At 43.2% G+C, this 22605-nt stretch overlaps 1 protein-coding gene across 1 annotated transcript in view; it reads left to right on the forward strand.

Annotated features, from left to right (window-relative positions):
- The first annotated feature begins 10708 nt into the window (after positions 1-10708).
- Dscam (DS cell adhesion molecule) overlaps positions 10709-22605 on the forward strand; it is a 488931-nt gene continuing 477034 nt past the window's right edge. Inside the window, exons 1-2 of the mRNA XM_059277689.1 lie at positions 10709-10793; positions 14732-15049. Coding sequence (XP_059133672.1) covers positions 10709-10793; positions 14732-15049 — 403 coding nt within the window. The remainder of the gene's footprint in view (positions 10794-14731; positions 15050-22605) is intronic.

Genomic DNA, 22605 nt, shown 5'->3' on the forward strand with positions numbered 1-22605 from the left:
TATGCTTCCAAATTCCAGGAATCTGAATTAGTTTGTTTTTCATTACTAAAACAAAATGCTTGAGGCTAGGTCATATATGAAGAAAAGAGGCTTGTTTGGGAGGTATATATAGAAGTAGCCTGGCACTGGCTTCGTCAAGGGCTAATCTGGCCATCCATATCACATGGTTTCAGATGGTATCATGCAAAATATGTGTGTGAGGGAGAGGTCATGTGGAGAGACAGCAAGCCAGAGGCTAGTGAAGGCCCAGTCTCTGTTAATAACCGGCTAGAGTCCCCTGAGAATTATATAGTCCAAGAGTGGCAATCCCAACGTTCTATCAACTTCCCATTAGGTGCCACCTCTTGAAGCTCCCACTGTCTCCACATTGCCACACTGTGGTGGTTGGTACCCATTCCATCTTGATAGGAACTGGAATTACCTAGGAAACAGGCCTCCAGGACACCTGTGAGGAGTCATTTAGCTTTTGATCAGGCCTGTAAGGAATTATGCTGAATAATTAGAAAATAGTAGAGCACTTGAACTTTGAAGACCCACACTAAAAGTGACTGGCACCATTCCCTGGCCTTGGGTCCTGGCCTATGTAAAAAGGAGAAAGCTAGGTCCTCATGGGTGTCTGCTTTCTGACTGTGGGTACCATGTGACCAGCTGCCTCAAGCTCCTACTGTTTTGACTCCGCTATCAAACTGTGAGCCAACAATACCTGTTTCTTCTTTTGGTTACTTCTGTCAGGGTATTTTGTCACAGTAGCAGCAAGAAACTATGACAACCTTACACATGGTTACAGCTTCTAGCACACAGACCTCAGTGGTCAACTCAAATCACATCAAACCAGAGCAGAACCATTCACATGATTTAGGTTAGTCCATTTGCTTTTTGGAAACCCATCTCCTCCATGGGCTTCCAATTCTTCTGATCACTTTTGTGTCCTTTGACACCTGTGAACTTAGAATTTAAATGCTGGAATGTCATATATAACATGCACATGGATGACTTGAGGGCCTGTGTGTGTTCTCCTGAAATGCACACTTCAAACACAGCCATGTTAACAGCAATTTTCAGATGTCCCAAGGGACTCAGAGACTTTATATATGCAATGAACTCCTGTGCACATATGAGATAATTTTCTAGAAGGGTATTACAGTCATTCCAGAGCTGTTTTCTGGGTAAAACACTTTTCCCTCCGGAGCTTTGTAAAACACACAGCGAAAGATGATCTTTATTTTTCATGTTGTAAAATCTGGAAGAATGTTGGCTATAAAGAGCACTCTTACAAAGCAGCTCACATCTCAGAGTGAGTTCTTAGGGCAACTCAGGAATCATATTCTCAGTCACTCATGGTTCTAGGGGGCTAGATGATGGATTTTACATTGTAACAGATGATGTCTAAGAAACACACACCAGGAACTATTCCTTATAATGAATCCATTCAGTTATGTAGAGTATGAAAAAAAATCGTATTTTCCCTTTTTAGACTTTAATAATCTATTTAATAAACATGTGGAGACTTTGCAAAGCAAAGGTTTGTGCTCTGAGTACCAGGATCAAGGCTGCACCATCACCTGTGTTCTGTTTGTCAGGGCCCTCTATTTCATAATGGTACAAATGTGGCTATGACAGGTTGCCTCAGGAAGCCTAGAGGAAGGTGTGGTGTCTAGTTGGGAGGCAAATCAGAACTAAATTCCTAAGCGATATCTAAGCCGAGAACCAAAGAAAAGGTAGTAGACAGCTGGGCAGAGGCTGGTGAAGTGTCCAGCCAACATGCCCTGTCTACCCCAGCATGCTTTTCTTAGGTTGTATTGGCTGGTACATTTTGGGACATCTTATCACAGTTCTTTCAATGTTTCTGCCTGATGGTATCCCGATCTCTCATTTCTGTGTCCATCTCCATGGTGTGAGCTCACTCTTTAGAAATCCATATTGTCAATTGTCAGGTTTTGTTGTTTTCTGTTAACTAGTATTGGAGTTTATTTTGCCATTAAGGTATTTTGGATCAATAAGACCCCGTAGGCTCTCTTGTGAACTTTGTGGAGATTATATTGACCACCATTACCATTGGGATGCATTCTGCATACTGTGTCTGAAACATGCTGCTGCATAGTCCAGAGAATGTTCTCTGCAAGCTATACTTTGGGTTTTGAATGAGTTCATTAAGTAAATAGCAAGCAAAAGTAAATAGAAGTAGATGGATAGAAACAAAGAAGTAGATGGATAGAAAGAAAGAAGCAAAATATCCAATTAAGTACTCAAAATATCCATCAGAAATCAGCTGGGGAAGCCCCTTCAGACAGTCAGTTGGAGTTCCCCATTGAGAGTCCTAGGCAGATAAAGTGTCTCCACATTCCCTAGAACACATGGCAGAGGATGGAGATGATGTCATCAAGTTAGGCTCTCAACTCTAGTGGACACTGACTGGGGAAGTTGACATCAGCTGGAGTTCCCGATTGAGCTTTCTCTCCACGGCTGACCTTCTGGCTGCTTTTTCTCAGTGCAGGCATCTTTATACTGTGGGGTAAACAGAAGAGACTTCTATTGAAAATGGCTCACCTTCTAGCTGTCACCAAGGGCATGATTTTTTTACTCTTGGGCTATTTTGCTCTTCTTTCTGTGTCACAGAGTTAAGAGCAGCTATCCTCAGACAAGGGGGCTTGGAGGAAGCTTTGAGATTGAAATGGTTGGGTCTGAAATGGGGGTGGGGCCCAGGTTCCAGTGCCAGCTTCTCAGTGAGTTCAAGCAGCACATAATGATTTACCAGTACAGTTATGTGTGTTATGTCCTCTGTGCTGTGGCTAGTTATGGTGTGAATTATCTCAGATTTTCTATCTGCTTTGTTTTCTAATTCTCCTTCCCTTGCTTGGTAGGTTCATTACCACATGCAAATACCAAGACTCATCGGGAAACCCTCTCCAGCCCTCTGCAGTTCTCTCTCTATGTCCCTTTCTATGTATTAGGGTCCTTTTAAAAATAAAATGATGTTTCATTTATAATCTTGTGCATGCATGTGTGTGTGTGTGTGTGTGTGTGTGTGTGTGTGTGTGTGTGTGTGTAGTACTTGTGGAGGCCAGCAGAGGGCATTGTATCCTCAGAAGCTGGAGTTAACAGATGGTGTGAGTTGCCATGTAGGTGCTGGGAACGAAACCCAGGTCATCTCCAAGAGCAGTAAGTGCTCTTAACCACGGAACCATCTCTCTGGCCCCTCACACTGTCATCTTAATTCAGCAATTCTGTTTTTCCCTTTGGATTAAAAAGTTTGAAACTCTCTCAGGAAATGAGCGGTCCCTGGCTGGTTTGCTGCATGCTTTCCTGACTGTATTGCCTGAGTGCATGGCTGCACAAGGCAGGGGGTCAAATCCAGTTTTTAGTTTTGTGCCTGTGGCTATTTTTCTTTCTTTTCTTTTTCTTTTGGTTTTTTTGAGACAGGGTTTCTCTGTGTAGTTTTGGTGCCTGTCTTGGATCTCACTCTATAGACCAGGCTGGCCTCGAACTCACAGAGATCCGCCTGGCTCTGCCTCCCAAGTGCTGGGATTAAAGGCATGTGCCCCAGCTGCACAGTGCCTGTGGCTGTTTTATCAGTAGACACGGGACTCCCCAATTTGTCTGTCAAGGTCAAGTCTTATCCAGCTCTTATTTCACAAGGAGGCACTTGAACCAGGACTTCAGTGCTGTGGACCAGCAAGTACCATCAACATACATTAGAGTTCAGCATGCTGCTGCTGTAACATATAAGACACATCTTTATAACCTCACTTGGAATTACTTCTCAAACACTTGGATAATTTCCAGGCCATGATAAGACTACCATTCATCTGATTTCAGTGGTCACATCTGGGTAACACTGAGTTTGAAGGCATTAACTCAAAGTAGTTTAGAGTCTCTAAAAGGTTATACTTCCCTAAAATATTTACCTAAGGCCGAGTTATATTCCTTTCATTTTGGAAGACCTTTACAGAAAGCAGTATACATATCCACTCATAGGTTCTTGTAAAATCAACAGAAGTATTTTGAACCCAAATGACATATCCACTCAAAGTGAGTGCCTGTGACCTGTAAAATCCAGTGTTCTGCCTTAGTTCTCAGACATTCTGACATCTCAGAAGCCATTAACATGCTGAAATCTCTGTGACACCCATAATGCCATTCTGTTCATTTCTTTCTTCTTTTAGGGAGTGTGAGGGCTTGATAGGATCTCACTTTATAATTTAGGCTGCTCTTTTCTGAAGAGAAACAGAGGAACAATGGATCTGTGAATCAGACTTTTCTTTGGGCCTCTAGATCCCAAATAATGACACATATTAATTATGAAAGTTCAGCCTATAGCTTAGGCTTGTTCCTAAATAGCTCAATTAACTCATATTTTTAAATCTACATTCTACCATGTGGCTTTTACTTTTCTTTCATTCTGTACCTCCACCTTTTTCTGGGTCTTGCTGGCATCTCTGTGGCATAATCTGTAAGCCTACATTCCTCATCCTCTTCCTCTATCTCCTGGGAAATCCCCAACTATTTCTCCTACATAACCTATTGGCTATTCAGCTCTTTCTTAAACCAATCACAGTGGCTCCTTACTAAACTCTTTATTAATCCAATCTTCACACAGAGTAAATAAATGTTCCACAACAGATCTAGGGGAGGAGGGATCAAGGAGTGGAGGCTGAGGTCAGGTTGTATTGTATGAGAGAAGAATAAATAAAAAGACAAACATTCAGGCCAGCCAGGGACTTACTATGTAGCCTAGGCTGAACTCAAATTCATGGTTATCCTCCTGCCTCCAGCCTTCTAGGTGCTGGGGTTACAGCTGTGAGCCCCTGGCTATATAATGTTTCTGTGGGTTTGGGGTCCCTGATCATACTATTCTCCCCTTATCCCCTTTGTATTCCTGTCTTCTTCTGTATCCTTAACCTTTTATAAGTAGACTACAACGGTCACTGTGCTGAGCCCAGTATCTAGCTCAGGGAAATCTCTGCTAGCTGAAGATTGGAGCATCCAGATCAAGACAAATTAGGACAGCAGTTGGGCTGTCTCTACCTCCTCCTGGGCCCATGCATCTCTCTACAGCGGGATCTAGCACCAGGGTGGTGTTCTCTCTCTGTTTGTACTTGATAGAGATGGGAACATAGATGGGACTCTCTTGTGCCTGCTTTTGTGTTTTTGTTTTGTATTGTGATGTGAGAGACAGGGAGTGTAGCTCCATGATGACACTTGATGAGGCACCGAGTTCCAGTTCAGCACTGCAAACAAACAGAAAACCAAGAACAGCAACAAGCAACATAATATAAAATCTAAAACCAAAACCAAAGTCAAACAAACAAAACGTACAGTATGTACGAGGAGTATGAGAGCACATGCCTGTAATCTCAGAACTCTGGAGACCAAAGCAGGGAGAGGCCCGCTTGGGCTACATAGTGAGTTTTAGGCCAGCCTGGAATGCAGCTTGAGACCTATTTCAAGAATCTATAACAAGATCAACAAGAAATATATGCAGCTTTGTACATGCAAAAATGCTTTTAAAAATTTGTTTGTTTGCTTGTTTGTTTATGTCATGGTGTCTGTGTATAATGTGCGCATGTCTATGTACCGTGTGTGTATGTAGGTGAGTACATATCACAGCATACATGTGGATGTCAGAGAACAACTCTAGGGAGTTGGTTCTCTGCTTCCACCTTTCCTAGGGTTCCAGGGACTGACACAAAGTACTTTTTCAAGTGCTAGTGAACTAGGGGCCATTTAGACATTGGCCTTTGTGAAGTTACTACTAAAATTTCTCTCTATGTGTATAATTGGCATGTAGTGTTCAATCTGTATCTGGGGTCAAACCCTCTGTCAAATGTCCTTTCCCACCTTACAAACACTCCCTGTGGCTGCAGACCAGTCTCAGGTTCCCTTTTCATGTCATCCTGTGTTTTCTGTAGGGACGTCAGACCTAAGGATGTATGCTGTTCCCAGGTTGTGGAAACTTTTTGGAGCCTTTGATGACTATGCTAATGTGTGCCCTGCACCTCACTGAGTAACGCTGGCCCTGTTTCCTCTACCCCCCCCCCTCCACTCTGCCTTGTATGTCCCTTTTGTTTATGGCTCACCTTTGCGGCCAAACAGCAAAGCTGTCACCCTTGTGTCGGACGGAATTTCTCCCAGGGCTCTGTCCACTTATTCTGGGGAGATGATGTTCAGATGTGTCCATGTGATAGGCTGTTCTCGTGGCTGGCGCGGTAGTTCCCAGGCACCCTTCTCTGGCTTTGCTCCTGTCTGTGCCATCTTTCCCTCCTCAATCTCTGACCTGGGAAGCTGCTCTGTTTCAAAACTTGCAATGACTCTCAACTTCTAAAACACAGCTTTTTTGAGGTGTAATTTGCTTGCCATAAAATGAACCAAGTTAGAGTATGTAATTCAGTGGTTTTAATCTATCCACAGATGTGCAGCCTTTAACGGTCCATTTTGGAGCACTTTTAACACCTCAGACAGAAACCCTGCACCATTAGCTGTGACTCCCTGGTCCCTTGAGCCCCATTCCAGCCTCAGGAAAACCACTGACCTACATTCCATCTCTAGAATTTCCTCTCTTGGAAACTTCACGTGACTGTAATCACATGGCCTGTGATCTTCTGTGGCCGGCTTTCAAATCTCAGTATAGTATCATCCAGGGTCAGCCACACTGTAGCGTATGTTATTACTTAATTGCTTTTTGTTTTAAATTGCAGAATAACATTCTGATGTATGTATAAACTACACTTTGTCAGCTCTTCAGCTAATGAACACACAGATTATGTCCACATCGACTGTTATAAGCAATACTTATTTGAACATTTGTATACAGGTCTGTGTGTAGACATATTTTCACTTCTCTCCAGAATGCACCTACTGGTGTAACTACCTATTTTCTGTAGAATCGAGAATAAGCCATACAGCTTTTTGTCTGGACTTTTTGCTGTATCCCATGGCACTGGTGATACTGTGAGCCTTGATTGTTAATGTGCCTGGATCTTGAACCAGCGCCAGACACTTGGCATGTGCTAAATAAGTATTTACAGGAAAGGGGAATGTAAGGACTTCAGGCTTCCTGTGGCAGGGCTTCTCCTGAAAGGGGACATAAAGAAACATCTCTTCACCCTAGGTAGAGAGGCACCAACAGACAAAAGGAAGAATTCTGTTCAGTTCTAGCTTAGCGAACTAGTGAGCTCATTGGCATTACTTACAGGAACATGGGTAACCCAAACATGGCTGTAGCATGAGAGAACCCCATCTCACCCATCTGTTACCCCATTTCTAATCTCAGAGAAGGGCACTTCCTATGGATCTCCTGAACTTCATGATCGATCATCTCCCTCCATGTGGGGCTGTAAATAGATACAGTCTTGTGAGGGTCTTCTGTGGGTCTTCAAAGCTACTGATTCAGGATGGAGGTGCTCAGTCTGGAGGAAACCTCTATGTGGCTCAGTGTTGTTTATTTTTTATTCTTTGGCTCTTTTGGGGGTCTGCCACCCAGCTCCCAAATAAATCACACACAGACTTATTCTTAATTATGAATGCCCAGGCTTGGGCTTGATTGGCTTGTTTCTAGCCAGCTTTTCTTAACTTTAAATTATCCCATCTACCTTTTGCCTCTGGGTTTTTCCCGTTCTCTTGCTTCTGTAAATCATACTCTTAATCCGTGGCTTGCTGTGTAGCTGGGTGGCTGTCCCCTGGAGTCCTCCTCTTTCTCTGGCTCCTTCTTCTTCCTCCAAGATTTCTCCTTCTATATCTTCTCTCTGCCTGCCAGCCCTGCCTGTCCTCTCTCCTGCCTTGCTATTGGCTGTTCATTTCTTTATTAGACCAACAGGTGTTTTAGACAGTCACAGTAACACAGCTTCACAGAGTTAAACAAATGCAACATAAACAAAAGTAACACCTTAAAATAATATTCTACAACAGCTCAGCCATGTCCTGAAGTTGCTGTGGTCTGCACTATTCTAGTTTTATTTCTTTTGCTGTGACAGATGGGGTGGGAGAGTTTACTTTGCAATTCCAGGTTACAGTCCATCACTGTGGGGAAGTCAAGGCAGGCACTGAAAACACCATGTCCACAGTCAGGAGCAGAGAGAGGATCCGTGCATGGATCCTTGCTCCTTTGCTTGTCTTTGTTTTGACTCAGCTGGTTTCCTCTTTCTTACACAATCCAGGGCCCAGCCCATAAGATAGTGCCACCAACTTCATGCTGGATTGTCTCACCTCACTTAGTAATCTAGACAACCCCCGACCGACGTGCCCACAGGGCAGCCTGATCTAGATAGTTCCTCATTGAGACTTCCCATGTGGGTCTTGGTTTAATAAAGTTGACAGTCAAAGCTGTCAAGCACAGAGACTCCCAGTTCTTTCCTGACTATGACACTCAGAGTTCTAGAGTGTTATATCTTCTGTTATCACATGGAAAGCCTTCTCCACCTTCCCTGGCTTGGGTTGCTTAGTCATGCATTCCTCTGGAGCACTCAGCAGATAGAATCCTAACTGTTCCCTTAGGCCTCCATGCTAAAGTATCCTGAAGCATGGTACTAGACATGTGTGTTGTCAGGGCCTTACCCAAGGCCTGGTCCATTGAGCTAGTCTCAATGAATGTCCCTGAGAGGGTGGTTTTTGTTATTGCCTTTTTTTATGACTTTTCCCCGACCCACCATGTCACCCAACCATGTCTACATTTTAAGAAAGCTGAACATAGATTTGTTTTTCTTTTGTGTGGAACAGTCTCTGTCGCTGAAGCCTGTGCCATATGTGATAACTGTAGCATAGTGCCAAGTCTGCAACTGAGAGAAGTCGTCTCCAGAGTTCGACCCTCTGGCTGCTTTCAGTGGGTTCCCCACGATCTCACATAAGCTCATGCCAAACAGTCTGCTTAGCTTTCTGTTGTTTTTGACATATGTAATTCACTTGAAGGCTGACTGAGCCCTGAGCAGAAGAAGCCTAGCTCACCGAGGGATAAGGGGCCACTCCATAGCATGAAATTCCATTATTCTGTTTACACATGATCCCATAGATAGTAGACACAAAATATTTCTGAACAAGTCTGGGGTTCCTTTTGCTTGAGACTGGAGATTGCAGGCCTTTCCTTCCTTCCTTCCTTCCTTCCTTCCTTCCTTCCTTCCTTCCTTCCTTCCTCCCTCCCTCCCTCCCTCCCTCCCTCCCTCTCTCTCTCTCTCTCTTTCTTTCTTTCTTTCTTTCTTGTCTCATTACATAGCCCTGGCTGTCCTAGAACTCACTATGTAGACAAGGTTGGCCTTGAACTCACAGAGATCTGCCCCCCTCTGCCTCTGCCTCCTGTGATCTGGGATTAAAGCCATTCACCACCATGCTCGGCTGCATAGCATAAAGAATAGATTGATGTTGTATTATTAAGACCAGTGGTGTGAGGTCAGAGAGGGTTGAAAAGTCTTAAAAATATGAGGAATGGCCAGAATCCTCCACGTCTCTTATTTCTTTACTAGGATTAAATGATTTTAACCTTTTCTGTGTAGTCATTTACAGGATTTCACAAGCTGGCTTTTGGATTGTGGCCTTCAACAGCAAACTATATATTTAATTGAGCAATATTTCTTATATACATTTATAGTTTCAAAGATTTTATTATTCTTGGCAAGACTACTTTTGGGATAGGGAAGGATAAATCCAGATATGACCAAGTTTTATTTAGTTCACATTACACACAATTGAATTGGCAGAAGATTAATGTGGGGGAAAATCCCCGGAAATCTGGGTGGAATTAATTAGCCCTGAAGAATGACAGTTACCTCATTCCTAACAATATGTTTGGGGTAATGTCAGTTTCTTAGAAAGCTCAAATGTAAAATTACAGTGCTAGCACCCACGTTTTAAATTTGAGTTGAAAACTGTAATGTTGAACTACAGTATCTGTGCTGATCCAAGCAGATCTCTTAGCTAGTGATGATTTCCATATTCTGACTTAGGACACTTTGCTGAAGAGTTCAGTTCTGTTCAGGAGAGCAGTGTCAGAGAAGCGGCTCTCTGATGAGCTCCTAGTGGATATCATGTTCACAAAATGTGCTTTTCTCCATGCTGTTCTCGGGGATCACAGCTATCCTTCCTCCTGCCTCAGTTTCCTTTAGCCTTGCTCAGACTAAGGATCACCAAGAGAAAGAAGCATGTCCCAGGTCAGAAGTCTAGGGAAGCCCAAGCCTCATGCACAGAGCCAACCTGAGACTGGGTTTTGTAAAAGGGAATCAACCACATTACTAAAGTAACCTAGAGACATGGAAGGTGCTGAGACTGTGTGGAATGACATTTGCATGGCTCTTTTTTTTTAAATTTTTTATTTTTATTTTGCAATACATTTCAGTTCTACATATCAACCACGGATTCCCTTGTTCTCCCCCCTCCGGCTCCCCTCACCTTCCCCCCAGCCAACCCCCCATTCCCACCTCCTCCAGGGCAAAGCTTCCCCCGCGGACTGAGATCAACCTGGTAGACTCAGTCCAGGTAGGTCCAGTCCCCTTCTCCCAGGCCGAGCCAAGCAATCCTGCATAGGCCCCAGGTTTCAAACAGCCAACTCATTGCATGGCTCTTTGAGTGTCATGGAAGGGCAGAATGAACAGAATGTAAGGGACAGATAACTTCATCTCTCTCCACTTCCCTGCTCTCCCATCATTAGGACATGGTGCTGGTGCAGTGTGGAAATGACTGGCCATAGGATGATTTATTTTGCCTCAGTTTGAGGCTACAGTCTATCATGTTGGACTTGCCACAGCAGCAGGAGTGTGAAGTGGCTGGTCATACTGTGTCCACAGTCAAGAATCAGAAAGAGATGATGCTCAGTTTGCTTTTGCTCTTTTGATTCAGTCTAGGACCCAGTCCACAACAGCACTAGCTACATTCAGGGTGGGTCTTCCCACCTCTGTCGAAGCTCTCTGGAAGCACTCTCACAGTCTTACCCAGAGGTGTGTCTCCTGGATAGTCCAAGCTCAATCAAGTGGATGATAATTAATCATACTTATTTTGCATATAAACTTTTATAGAATAAAAGCATTCATAGAATACAGTCTTGCATCAATCAGTGATGAGGATACATTCTGAGAAACAACCCACAATACAGTACCTAAACACATGCAATCTGATGGTGTTGGTCAATGGCTTGAGGTGACTTCTTGATAGGATCAAGAAACATGAAAAACAAGATTGTCTTAGTTGGTGTTCTATTGCTGTGAAGAGATACCATAGCATTTAATTGAGGTCATGCTTACAGTTTCAGAGGCCTAGTCCATCATTATCATGGCAGGAAGAATGGTGGTAGGCACGCAGGCAAGCATGGCCCTGGAGAAGTAGCTGAGAGCTCTATATCTTGATCCACAGGCAACAGGGAGAAGGAGAGAGACAGAGACAGAGACACAGAGAGACAGACAGACAGCTACAGGTAGAGAGAGATACAGAGACAGACACAGGGAGACAGACACATGTATGGGGGGTGCTAGGCCTGGTATGGTATAGGCTTTTGAAACTTCAAAGCCTATGCCCGGTGACACACCTCCTCCAACAAGGCCATGCCTATTTCAATAAGGCCATACCTCTTAATCCATCCCAGTCTAGGGACTAAGCATGCAAATATGTGAACCTATGAGGCCACATTCCACACCTTGCTCTCATAGGCTTGTAGCCACATCATAAAGCAAAATGCATTTAGTCCAACTGGAAAAGAACCCATAAGCTCTCAGTCTCAACACTATTTAAATGCCCAAAGTGAAAGTCAAGACAATCTCTTAACTATAACCCCCTATAAAATTAAAATAAAAAAGATCACATACTTCCAACATACAATGGCGCAGAATATACATTACTATTCCAAAAGGAAGGAAATGGGGCACAGTGAGAAAATATTGGACCAAAGCAAGACAGAAACTCAATGGGGAAAACTCCAAATTCTGCATCTCCATGTCTGATGTCAAAGTACTCCTTAGCTCTCCTTTCAGCTTTGCTGACTGCAACACACTTCTCTCTCTCTTGGGCTGGTTCTATGGTTGGCCTGCAGCTTTCCTCTGCAGGCTTTCCATAGTTCTGACATCTGCAAGTCTCCAGCACAATCCAGGTTTCACCTTCACAGCTTCAGGCAATGGCCTTTCTGGACCTCCATGAAGGGATACCCCTGCCACAAGCCTGGCCACAGTGGCTTTCCTTAACTATGGAGTGAAATTCCACAATCTATTTCTTATGCACTTCTTGACTTTAAATCCAGAACCACTTGGTTAAAGCTGTCTTGCTAGGGTGGAAACCTGGCCCCTTCCTTGGATTACATTTGCATCAGCTTTCTTTTGTTGATGGTTTCTTTCACTGCATAAGCTTTCCTTTAATTCCTTTTCACAATTTGAAAGCTTAGCTGCATAGTGTCTTACCCCGAGGTTACTATTCCCTTTATCTCATTTAGCATCAGGCTTTTCTTTTAATTTTTAATCTCCATGAACACAGGACTTGGCTCCAGCATTACACAGCCTGGTGCTCTTTTTCTCTTCAAATGGTTCATTTGCGTTTTTCTTTGCCCTGCTGGCACCTTTTCACTGTAGATCTGTGTAAGGGTTACCACTAATAATCAGGTGACATGGTCAGTACTAGGAAGGGCTGCTGCCAGGTCACGCTGCATGCCATGCTACTCATTGTAAGCCCTTTTCATGTAAATTGGCAAACTGTGCATACAGGAAGTGGTTAAACCATTAACCTGGTAGATCATGAATCTGGCAAGTGTCATGTATCATCAATAAATGGCCCAACACCGATGGCATTTCTAGCAGGGGTATGTGGGAAGACATTGGTCACAAAGCTGGAATCTGTAAGGAAGCCCGCAAAACATCTTCAGTGGCAGGAAGACAGATGTCTACATATGCAATGCTCTTGTTTAGCTGTGATCTGAGCCACATACATGCTCAGCCTCCCTTCAGAGCTCTGAGGCTCTGCTACTAGCAGGGTGTAGCACACCATACCCTCATATTTAGTGAACAAACTGAGTCTTGCTCGTATAAAACCAGCTCCATTATCTTTATTTTTTTATTTCATGTACATTGGCATTTTGCCTGCATTTATGTCTGTGTGAGGGTGTTGGATCCCCTGGAACTGGAGTTACAGACAATTGTGAGCTACCACGTGAGTGCTGGGAATTGAACCTAGGTCCTCTGAAAGAGAAGTCAGTGCCCTTAACCACCGAGCCATCTCTCCAGCCCCATGATTTATGTAAACAGCGCCAAGTCACTCACCTCAAATCATCTCAATTGAGTACTTGTAAGTAGCTGGGTGCATTCATTTATCAGACTTAGTAGCAACTGCACCTGACTCCAAAGCCCACATCTGCTCTGTCACACAGTCCTGAGAAAAACTAGATGAGGATGGGCAGGTCCTGATCCATCTGTGAGGACCAGCCTTAGAAACCCACACATAGGAGGGAAGCTATATTGGCACCTAATCCAAAGATGAGAAAACAAATCCTGAAAGAAAGACAGAATCCTGGTTCTGTTACTTATAGCTTTTGTCCCTCATCAGGACACTCATCAGAACCTCCATGTTGTCTTCTGCCAAGGGCTCCCATTTAACTTCACAGAACTGCTGTTCAGAGAGCAAGGGATGACACCCTGGGTCCTAATGCTGGTTGCCTAGAATAGACACTCCACTCTAGTGTTCTTGTCTCTGACCAGCACGTTTTCTCTCTTTGAGTTGCATGCTGGTGTGTGCTGCTCCTCTGAGAAGCCCTGTTCACTGTACTTACACATGTTTGTATTTTGGGCTCTAGCAGTTGAGTTTCATAGTTTCACATACAAACACTATACCTCATAACGTTTGACATGGAGTAAAACACAGATACTGACTAAATGAGCTTAAAAAGAAAACAGATGTGTAGGGACAGGTTTGTAGATTTGATTCCTGGGCATTAAAACAGAAATGATTTGGATCAGAAGATGAGTAAAATAGTTCTGAGAGTAATCTTGTATCAAATACGCACACAAAGACACTCCTGTGATCTCTGTAGAGAAACAGGGGGTTCTGTGTATGATTTGACATGTTGTAACTGCATAGGCACTTGGGTAGATTGTCCGCAAGGACAAACATCCAGGTCAGAGCAGAGATGGCAGGATGGAAGTATGGCATGATGCCTTGTCATAGTTCTCTTTATTACCACAAATTTTCAACAAAATGTGCATTGCGGCTATGACATTTCATTTTCTTTTAAAATGCTTTGTATGTCATCTTTAGTTTTTACCTTTTAAAATGGTGGCCTATTTCATTCAAAAATGGGTCTCAGTGTAGCTGGTAAATGGAGCCTTCAATCCTAGGCCTGGCTGTGGGGTTTCACTCCCTGCTTCTCGTTATGGAGGGCCCATTTGTAGTTGGAGCCTGCTCCCCAGAATGAAAACTGCCAGGCCCTAGTCTCCAGGAAACATAGCTTCAATTAAGGAGGAGAAGGAGGAGGAGGAGGAGGAGGAAGAGGAAGAGGAGGAGGAGGGGAATCTATGCATCTAAAATTAATACAGAATACAGCTGTGGTCACCAGAGACAGAGCAGGTCATGGGGCATGCACTAAAGGCTCTTAAGTCCCCCCAAGATTGCCTATCTGCTGCATACAGAGTATGAACATAGCATCACTCCGTCCCTCCCAGACCCAGACTCTCTGTAGTGTTTTGAGCAATGCTAAGCCACCAGTCTAGTGGAGTCCCCTGTTGTTTCTCAGAGTAACCCTGAGAGGCCAGGCTGACTGACAGGTCTGTGTTATCTCTTGCAGTTTTCAGTGAAGAGCCCCACTCCAGCCTCTACTTTGTCAATGCATCACTGCAAGAGGTAGTGTTTGCAAGCACGTCGGGGACGCTGGTGCCCTGCCCGGCTGCAGGCATCCCTCCTGTGACTCTCAGATGGTACCTAGCGACGGGCGAGGAGATCTACGATGTCCCCGGGATCCGCCACGTCCATCCCAACGGCACTCTCCAGATTTTCCCCTTCCCTCCTTCAAGCTTCAGCACCTTAATCCATGACAATACTTACTATTGCACAGCTGAAAACCCTTCAGGGAAAATTAGAAGTCAGGATGTCCACATCAAGGCTGGTGAGTACCCCTCTTCCTTGGGCCCACTTGGATGGGGGGAGAAAGACAGAATGGCTGAGGACCTGGGGACCTCGTTAGTTCATGGGGATACGGCTGATGTGATGCTGGTGGTTACAGTTTCCTTCACTAGATTTTAGTGTCCCGGAGTGCTGGAACTAAATCTAGAAAAGAATGACTTGTGGGCGGGGAAGAAGGCTCTGTGCCTGATGTGCAAGCATGAGGACCTAAGCTTGTATCCTCCAGCAACATACAAATAAAAAAAGCAGATGTGGCCACATCCCTGTAACCCCAGCACTGTGAAGGGTGGAGAAGGAGGTTCTCTGTGGTTTTGTGGCTGCCAGCCTAGCTCAGGGTTCAGAGAGAGGCCCGGTCTCACGAGGAATAAGGTGGAAAGGGATAGAGCAGAACCTGATGTCTTCCTCTGGCCCTGTGCCGTGAGTACATATATGTATACTCATGTGTCCAAATATTACACTCATATGAATGTAATGGTTACCATGCCAACTTTATTGTATTTTCACATGACGGTACTTTGACTCATGTTTCCAGTGGCTCACCCCTGTGTATGCGTCCACCCAGTTCCCTGCTTGTCTATCCCATATGCCTGCTGGAGGGAGGGGGAAGGAAAGAAATTAAGGCCACTATTTGAGCAGAGAAGAAAACAAACAGCCTAAATGCATGCTATAATGGAAAGAGAGTTGATCCAATAGTCTCACTTTGCCATTGATATAAAAAGGCTGTGTTCACCTTCCTGATTCCTTTTAAGAACATATTGTATCTTTTAAAACTCGCTCTTGTTACAAAGTCAGCTCCTATATCCCACCTGAGATTCACAGACCCCAGAGGCATTCAGCACAGAACATACCATGGCCTTCTACGGTGTCCACAAAGCCCTGTAATGTAAACTCCCAGCTAGGAGAGTCCTGCTAGCAAACAGAGTTTGGGTATCTGAAATGCCTGAGTGGTGGGGCATGGTGGTGACATAACACAGTGAATGACCAGGTGTGATGTTCATGGTTGTCCTGGTCAATGCTGGAAGCTTAAGAGTTGTTTCTACAGTGCGTGGGGAGGTGCTACTGGAAGACGCCAGGGCATGAGCAAAGTATGTGATGTTTTTGGAAAGTCTGCATATGATCACTTTGATATAAACAATCATTCATTCAGGAGTGACTCAACATTGTCAGCTCCTCAGTTCACAAACCTGCAAAGAATGTACTAAGAACAAGCAGAAGATTGGCTTAAGTCAGGAGCTGGGAACATAAAATGTGTCAAGTTGCTAAAATAAAGCAAATGAAATTTTGGTAGGGAACCTCATAGCCTGACATCCTGGATACCTTTGGCAGCTGAGCATATTATCGAGGTGCTAAGATCATTTATTTATAGTCTACAAAATGCAACTATAGAAAGACCTGGAAGTTCAGATAGCTTTCTCTGTGTTTGGATCCATGGTTTCTGACTTGGGTTTTCTGTCAGGTAGACTGGTTCAATGCTCAGTGCTCACTTGTTTTCGGTGTTGGAGGTGGTGAGTGGTGTATGTACATGTAACACTTATGTTGGGTGTCTTCCTCGGTCACTTTCTACCTTATTGTTTAAGATAGGCTCTCTCAGTGAGTCTGAAGCTCATTGGTTTGAGAAGCCTAGCTGGGAGTGGGCTCCAGGTATCTGCCTGTCTCTGCCCACCCTCCAACCCCAGCACTGGGATTGCAAGAATGTGCTACCAGCCTAGCTTTTACGTGGGTTCTGGGGATCCCAGCTCAGGTCTTTATGCAGCAAGCTCTTTACCCACCGAGCCGTCACCCCAGCACCCTCACTTCAATTTCCTCTAAATTTGTCACAGAGCCAATCGATTGTGCAGGATGCTGAAGCTTTGCAGGGACTGATGTGGCACCGTGAGCCTGGTGCCCTTCTGCACTGTTGCGTGGTTGCTGTTAGTGAACTTGAAACATGGACACTCGTGTCTCCACAGCATCTTTCCCTACTTAATTCTGCTTCCTGTTATGAACACATCATGCTTGCATCAATCCTTTATTTTATTCATTTAATTATTTTTCAGTACTGGGGATTGAACTCAGGCACTATCAGATGCTGAGCAACCCTCCCAGCACCACTGTAATCTTGGATTGCTTATTGAATGCTTGCAAAAGCTGCTCCCCCGTCTGTAAAGACAGAGTCACATGGCCCTTCGAGGGCAAATGAGGGAGCACTGTGTCACCTCTGACAGTGAGGCACAGACTGGAGTCCTCTGTGTCACCCGTCAGGACTGTCCCTCTAGGCTGCTATTGTTATGATTCTGGAATGATCCATCGCACCCACAATTTTTCTTTCATAGCATGGGGTTCACATTCTCACCAATGTTCAGTAATTTATTTATTTTATTTTTAAACTTATTCTTTGAAAATTTCATACATGTATATAATGTATTTTGAGAATATTTGCCCCAACTCCCCCCTAGAGGTACTCCAACATCCCACTTTATGTCTTTTTTACAACCCACTGAATCCAATTAGTGTTGCCCATATATACATGCATCAAGGGCCTTCCTCTGGATCATAGTCAACTTATCACAGATCACACTCTGAAGGAAACTGACTGTCCCTCCTCCAGTAGCTATCAGCTGCCAAAATCACCTCAGCTTTAGTGGGGTGGTGGTGGTTGTGACCCCCTCCCCTTCCATGCTGAAATGTTGTATGTATGGTTTAATCTTGTGTAGTTTAATGCAGGCAACCATAGCTCTGAGAAGTTTATGAGTACAACAGACCTCTCCTGTCCTGATCCTCTCTGACCGCTGATTCTTACTGTCTTTGCATGATTCTGACTTCTTCTGATCCTCTCTGACCTCTGGTTCTTACTGTCCTTGCATGATTCTGACTTAGGCTTAGGTGCCTGAAAGTGGAGCTGTTTCTGCTTACTGTGCCTCATTAACTTGCATTCATAGTTCTAACATAAAACATTTCTTTGTCCAAAGACTGGGTATACATGGGCCACTGTCATGGTGCTGTCTCTTGCCTGTCTGTGTGTGCTGATTAGCAAATAGCAGTAAGTTGTAGGAGCTCAGGAAGGTCAAACATATCCAGCACATGCTTCCTCCTGAGCAAACTGTGGCTAATGGCATTAACTTATGGCCCAGGTGGAGTAGCAGGAGCCTTTTATCTGAACAAACAATAAAGCAAACAAAGGAAACACCCAGAAAGGTACAAATACACAAGCCCACAATTTCCTGGACTGGGCCCTGGAGGAGCAAGAACCAACCTGCCTGGGATTTGCCTCTGTAGTATTTCATCTTTCTTGATGGAGGACACAGAAATCCACATGTGGATTCTCACAGCAGCTTTATTCATAGGTGTGCCAGCAAGAGCTGCTGAGAGAGCTCTTGTCCTTAAAGGGGATGGTAATGATGAAGGGTCTCTTCTGCATTAATGATTAGCTGGGCTCTTCTGAATCCTGTCTTCTCAGCCATACTCAACCATAGTCTCCCATGTCTATTGTCTTAGTGTCTAGTTTTAGCAGGAATCCTGATATTTGATTAAGTTCCTGACTACCGCCACTCTTCCTGCATTTAATGCATACATTTTTGATGTGCCTGTAGCAAGAATAGTACTCTGCTAGTTTAAGAAAAATTTACCTATCTTTGATGTCTCTTTGTACTAATTTTATATCATAAAACGTAATTGAACATTTAAGCAAAGATGATACCTGTGTCTTGTGTGGTATGCAGAAGGGAAATGTCTGACAGCCAGGGCATTAAACCCCAGCATAAAGTCAGGAAAATCTAATAACATGATTCTTTTACTGAGTGTGTCATGGCATAATACCACCCTATTGGGATGGTGATGAGCTAAAGATATATACTATTAAGTCTGAAGCAATATTAAAATAACTCACTAGGTAATAAGTCAACCAAGAAGGGAAAAATGGTAGTCCTTAAAAAAAAACAGTCTAAAACTTGGGACTGGAGAGGTGGTGCAAGTAGTTAAAGCACTGATGCTCTTACAGAGGACCTGGGTTCTGTTCTCAGCCCCCAGGTGCAGGCTCTCAACCAACTGTTCCAGGGGATCTGATGCCCTCTTGTGGACTCTGTGGTCACTGCACACACTTGTTTCACACTGTAAGTACATGCAAAATACCCATACATGTAAAAATACACAAATCTAAAGCAACAGTAATCCAAAAGAAAGAAAATTAGAAAATATAAAGCAGATATCAGGGACGATAAAGCAATCAGAGAGCAAAACAATGAAGTTAAATGTAAGGATATTCAATGTCGGAGTCACATGCGAACATTCAAGTCATGTCAATCACAAGGCAAACACAGCAAGACTAGATTCAACACTGCCTGAGAGAAACTCTCTTGAAACAAAGACACAAAGAGTTATTTGTCCCTGAGATCACAGACTTTGTTCCTCAAAGAGGTTTATTTAGCTCACACTTTTGAAGGTTGCAAATCCAAGGTAGGATGGCTGCACCTGGTAAGGGCCACTTAACCTGGTCACAACCATGGCAGAAAATGAAAGGGGAGTTACTACAGAGACAGGCAAGAAGCTTATGTTTCAGGGCCAAGTTTGTTATCATAGCGACTTGGTCTTGTGGGAACTGACTGGGATCCCACAAGAAGTACATGAATCCCTTCTAGAGGCCACACCACTGGTAGTCCAGTCATCTCCCACTCTTTGGCACCTCATTAAGCTTCCAACCCCTGTCACCACCATCACAGTGGGGAGGAAGATGCCGGAACACAGACCTTCAGTGGGCACACTCCTGCCATGTCCAAATCACAACAAGTAGGTTCAAAATAAAAGGGTAGGGGAAATACCATGGCCATCCAGGCAAATCTGGGTAAACCACTGCCAGAAAGATGGAGTAGATTTACTGTTTATTACCAGGCAAGTATGTTTTCTATCCAAGAATAACACACAACTAAAGAGGTCGTTTCATAAGGTAAGAAGATAATTGAATAAGATGGTATGACTATCATAAATTTTATGCAAACTGGTACAGCATCAGTGGGAAGAAGGTGAATTGTGATTATAGCAGAGGACCTCAGTGCCATTCTGTTGGTGATTGATAGAAGCAGAAACAGAACAAATGGGAATAGAGGGCCCTTGAGTGAGATCACCAATCAACTTGGTCAGCTCATATTTAAATAAAGAATGGTCTATCCAACAGCACAGCACACATTCTCTTCTGGAATACACAGACATTTATTATAACATCTTGGGCAGTAAAACAAGTTTTAGATGACCTTTACATCATATAATGCATGCTATTTGATCAAAGTGGAATTAAATTAGAAATTAATAACAAATCTCTGTGAAATCACCAAATATCTGGGTACAAAATACACTTCTAAATTATGTATATCTTAGGGTAGAGAGATAGCTCAGAGGTCAAGTGCTTCCTGCTCTTCAAGAGAACTGGAGTTTGGTTCCCAGCACCAATTTAGGTAGTTCACAACATACCTGTAACTCCCACTCCAGGGAATCCAACACCTTCTTCTGATTTTTGTGGGTACCCACATTCAAGTTCTTAGGCACATATGCACACATAAATAATAATAAACCATGGATTATATTTCAGAAAACTTAGAAGTTTACAGAAATAATTGAACTTTGGATCAGTCCCAGGGACCACAAGATAGTTAAAAAAAAGAAAAGCAGGGATAGGGGAGCTGGAGGATGGAGCCTGGTGATGTGGAATGCTGCTCTCTAGCACTCCTGGACTCAGCTGTGAATACTTGTGCCTGACTTGTAAGATCATGTATTAGGAGGGGAAGGGACTGGCAAGGCCCTACCTGTCCCTGAGAATATATTGGCAGTTAACAGCTGCTGGGAGATACATTTTTTTTTAGTATTGTAGCGGCTAGGAAGAGGCTTATGTTCCTGTAATAACATCTCACATTTCTGTAAGCAACCCTAACAAAATGCATTGGGTCACCAAGGAAATAAAACACACACGAAAGTGGAAGGGAGATGGGATAAGTTGGGAAGAGGACAAGAGAGGATAATAGGGTAAATGTGATCAGATGCATTATGAACATGTATGAAAATGCAATCAAACCCATTATCATGCATAATTAATATATATTAATACAAATGTTACAAAAATAATTGGGATCTTACCAAAGTAGTATAGAATGTATAGCTCTGAACACCTATAAAGTTACATGTGAAGAGAGGTCTCAAAAGGTGATCTTACTTTCTATTTTAAATATAAAGAAGAAATTAGAATATGTAATATATACATTAGAAATATAATAAAAGAAAACAAATGTTGTTGGAGTAAGAAACACAGAGAAGTTTTTGTTTGGATCTTGTCTGGAAGTGTCAGAGGATCCCATGGAATTAGAAATGGATTCTTTCAAAGGAGTTGATAAAATGTACACACTGCTGGTCAGATGGAAGAAGAAATGAGAGAGAATAAAGGAAGTGACTTCTCTACATTGGGAAGGACATTCACACATGTTTTACAAGTGTTAAAATGACTATAAGTGAATATTAAGAACAAATAGAGATCAATAAATTCCACAACATATATGAAGTGAACAATCCCTCTAAAGACTCAAAATCTCAAAACTCACTTGAGAATTAAAGAATTGAATTTGTGGGTAAAAATTTCCGATGATAAAATCAAAGGATCTTATAGCTTCACTTTGACTTCTAATAAACATTTGAGACAGAAATAATAAAAATTCTAAGGTGATTATTCCAGGAAATTGAACAAGAATTAATATTTCCTCAAATCATTCTAGGCTAACATTACCCTGATGCAAACATGACACATGTATTATGAGAAAATAAAACTATAAGCAAGTATCTCTCAAATGTGGCTATAAAATTCTCAGACCTTTGGCAAATTGAATCAAATAACATATAAAAGATACTCCATGCAAGGAGTATCTCCAGAAGACACGGATAGCTTCAGACTTGAAAACTGATCAGTTAATTCACTCTACTGCCATATTAAATAAAAGTGAAAACAAGTAGATCATTTCATGTGATGTAGAAAAATATTAGAAAGCTCTGCATCTTATGATTATGAAGCAGAAATCTCAGAAGACTCGGAGTAGGCGAGAGTTTTCTCATTCTAACAAAGGCAGAAATCCAGGTCTGCTTAACATCAGAAATGATGGTCAAAGAGTAAATGTTTCCCCAAAAGTCAGGAATAATACCAGGTTCTGCTTTGACTGTCTCTGCTTTGGAAGTTGTAGCCAGAGCAGTGTGATAAGAAAAGAAATAAAATATTACAAAGACCGAAGCTTAGGATGGGGACCAGGCTCAGTGAGCAAAGTTTGCTGTGCAAGAATGAAGAGAGATGTTGGGTCGCCACTGTGTGCCCAGCGGGCGTGGTGGCCACCTGTAATTCAGTTGGGAAGGTGAACTGGGATTTCTGCAGCAGGCTCAGTCAGTAAGCTCTGGACTCATAGAGGGACCCTCCCTGGATTAATAAGATAGAGAGAGATTGAGAAACACTCTAGATGTCAACCTCAGGCTTCCATATGCCTGTGCATACACATGAATATACATCAGTCAAACAACCACAAACACACACATACAATACAC

Source organism: Peromyscus eremicus, chromosome 12, assembly GCF_949786415.1.
Source record: "Peromyscus eremicus chromosome 12, PerEre_H2_v1, whole genome shotgun sequence".
NCBI classification, from domain to species: domain Eukaryota; kingdom Metazoa; phylum Chordata; class Mammalia; order Rodentia; family Cricetidae; genus Peromyscus; species Peromyscus eremicus.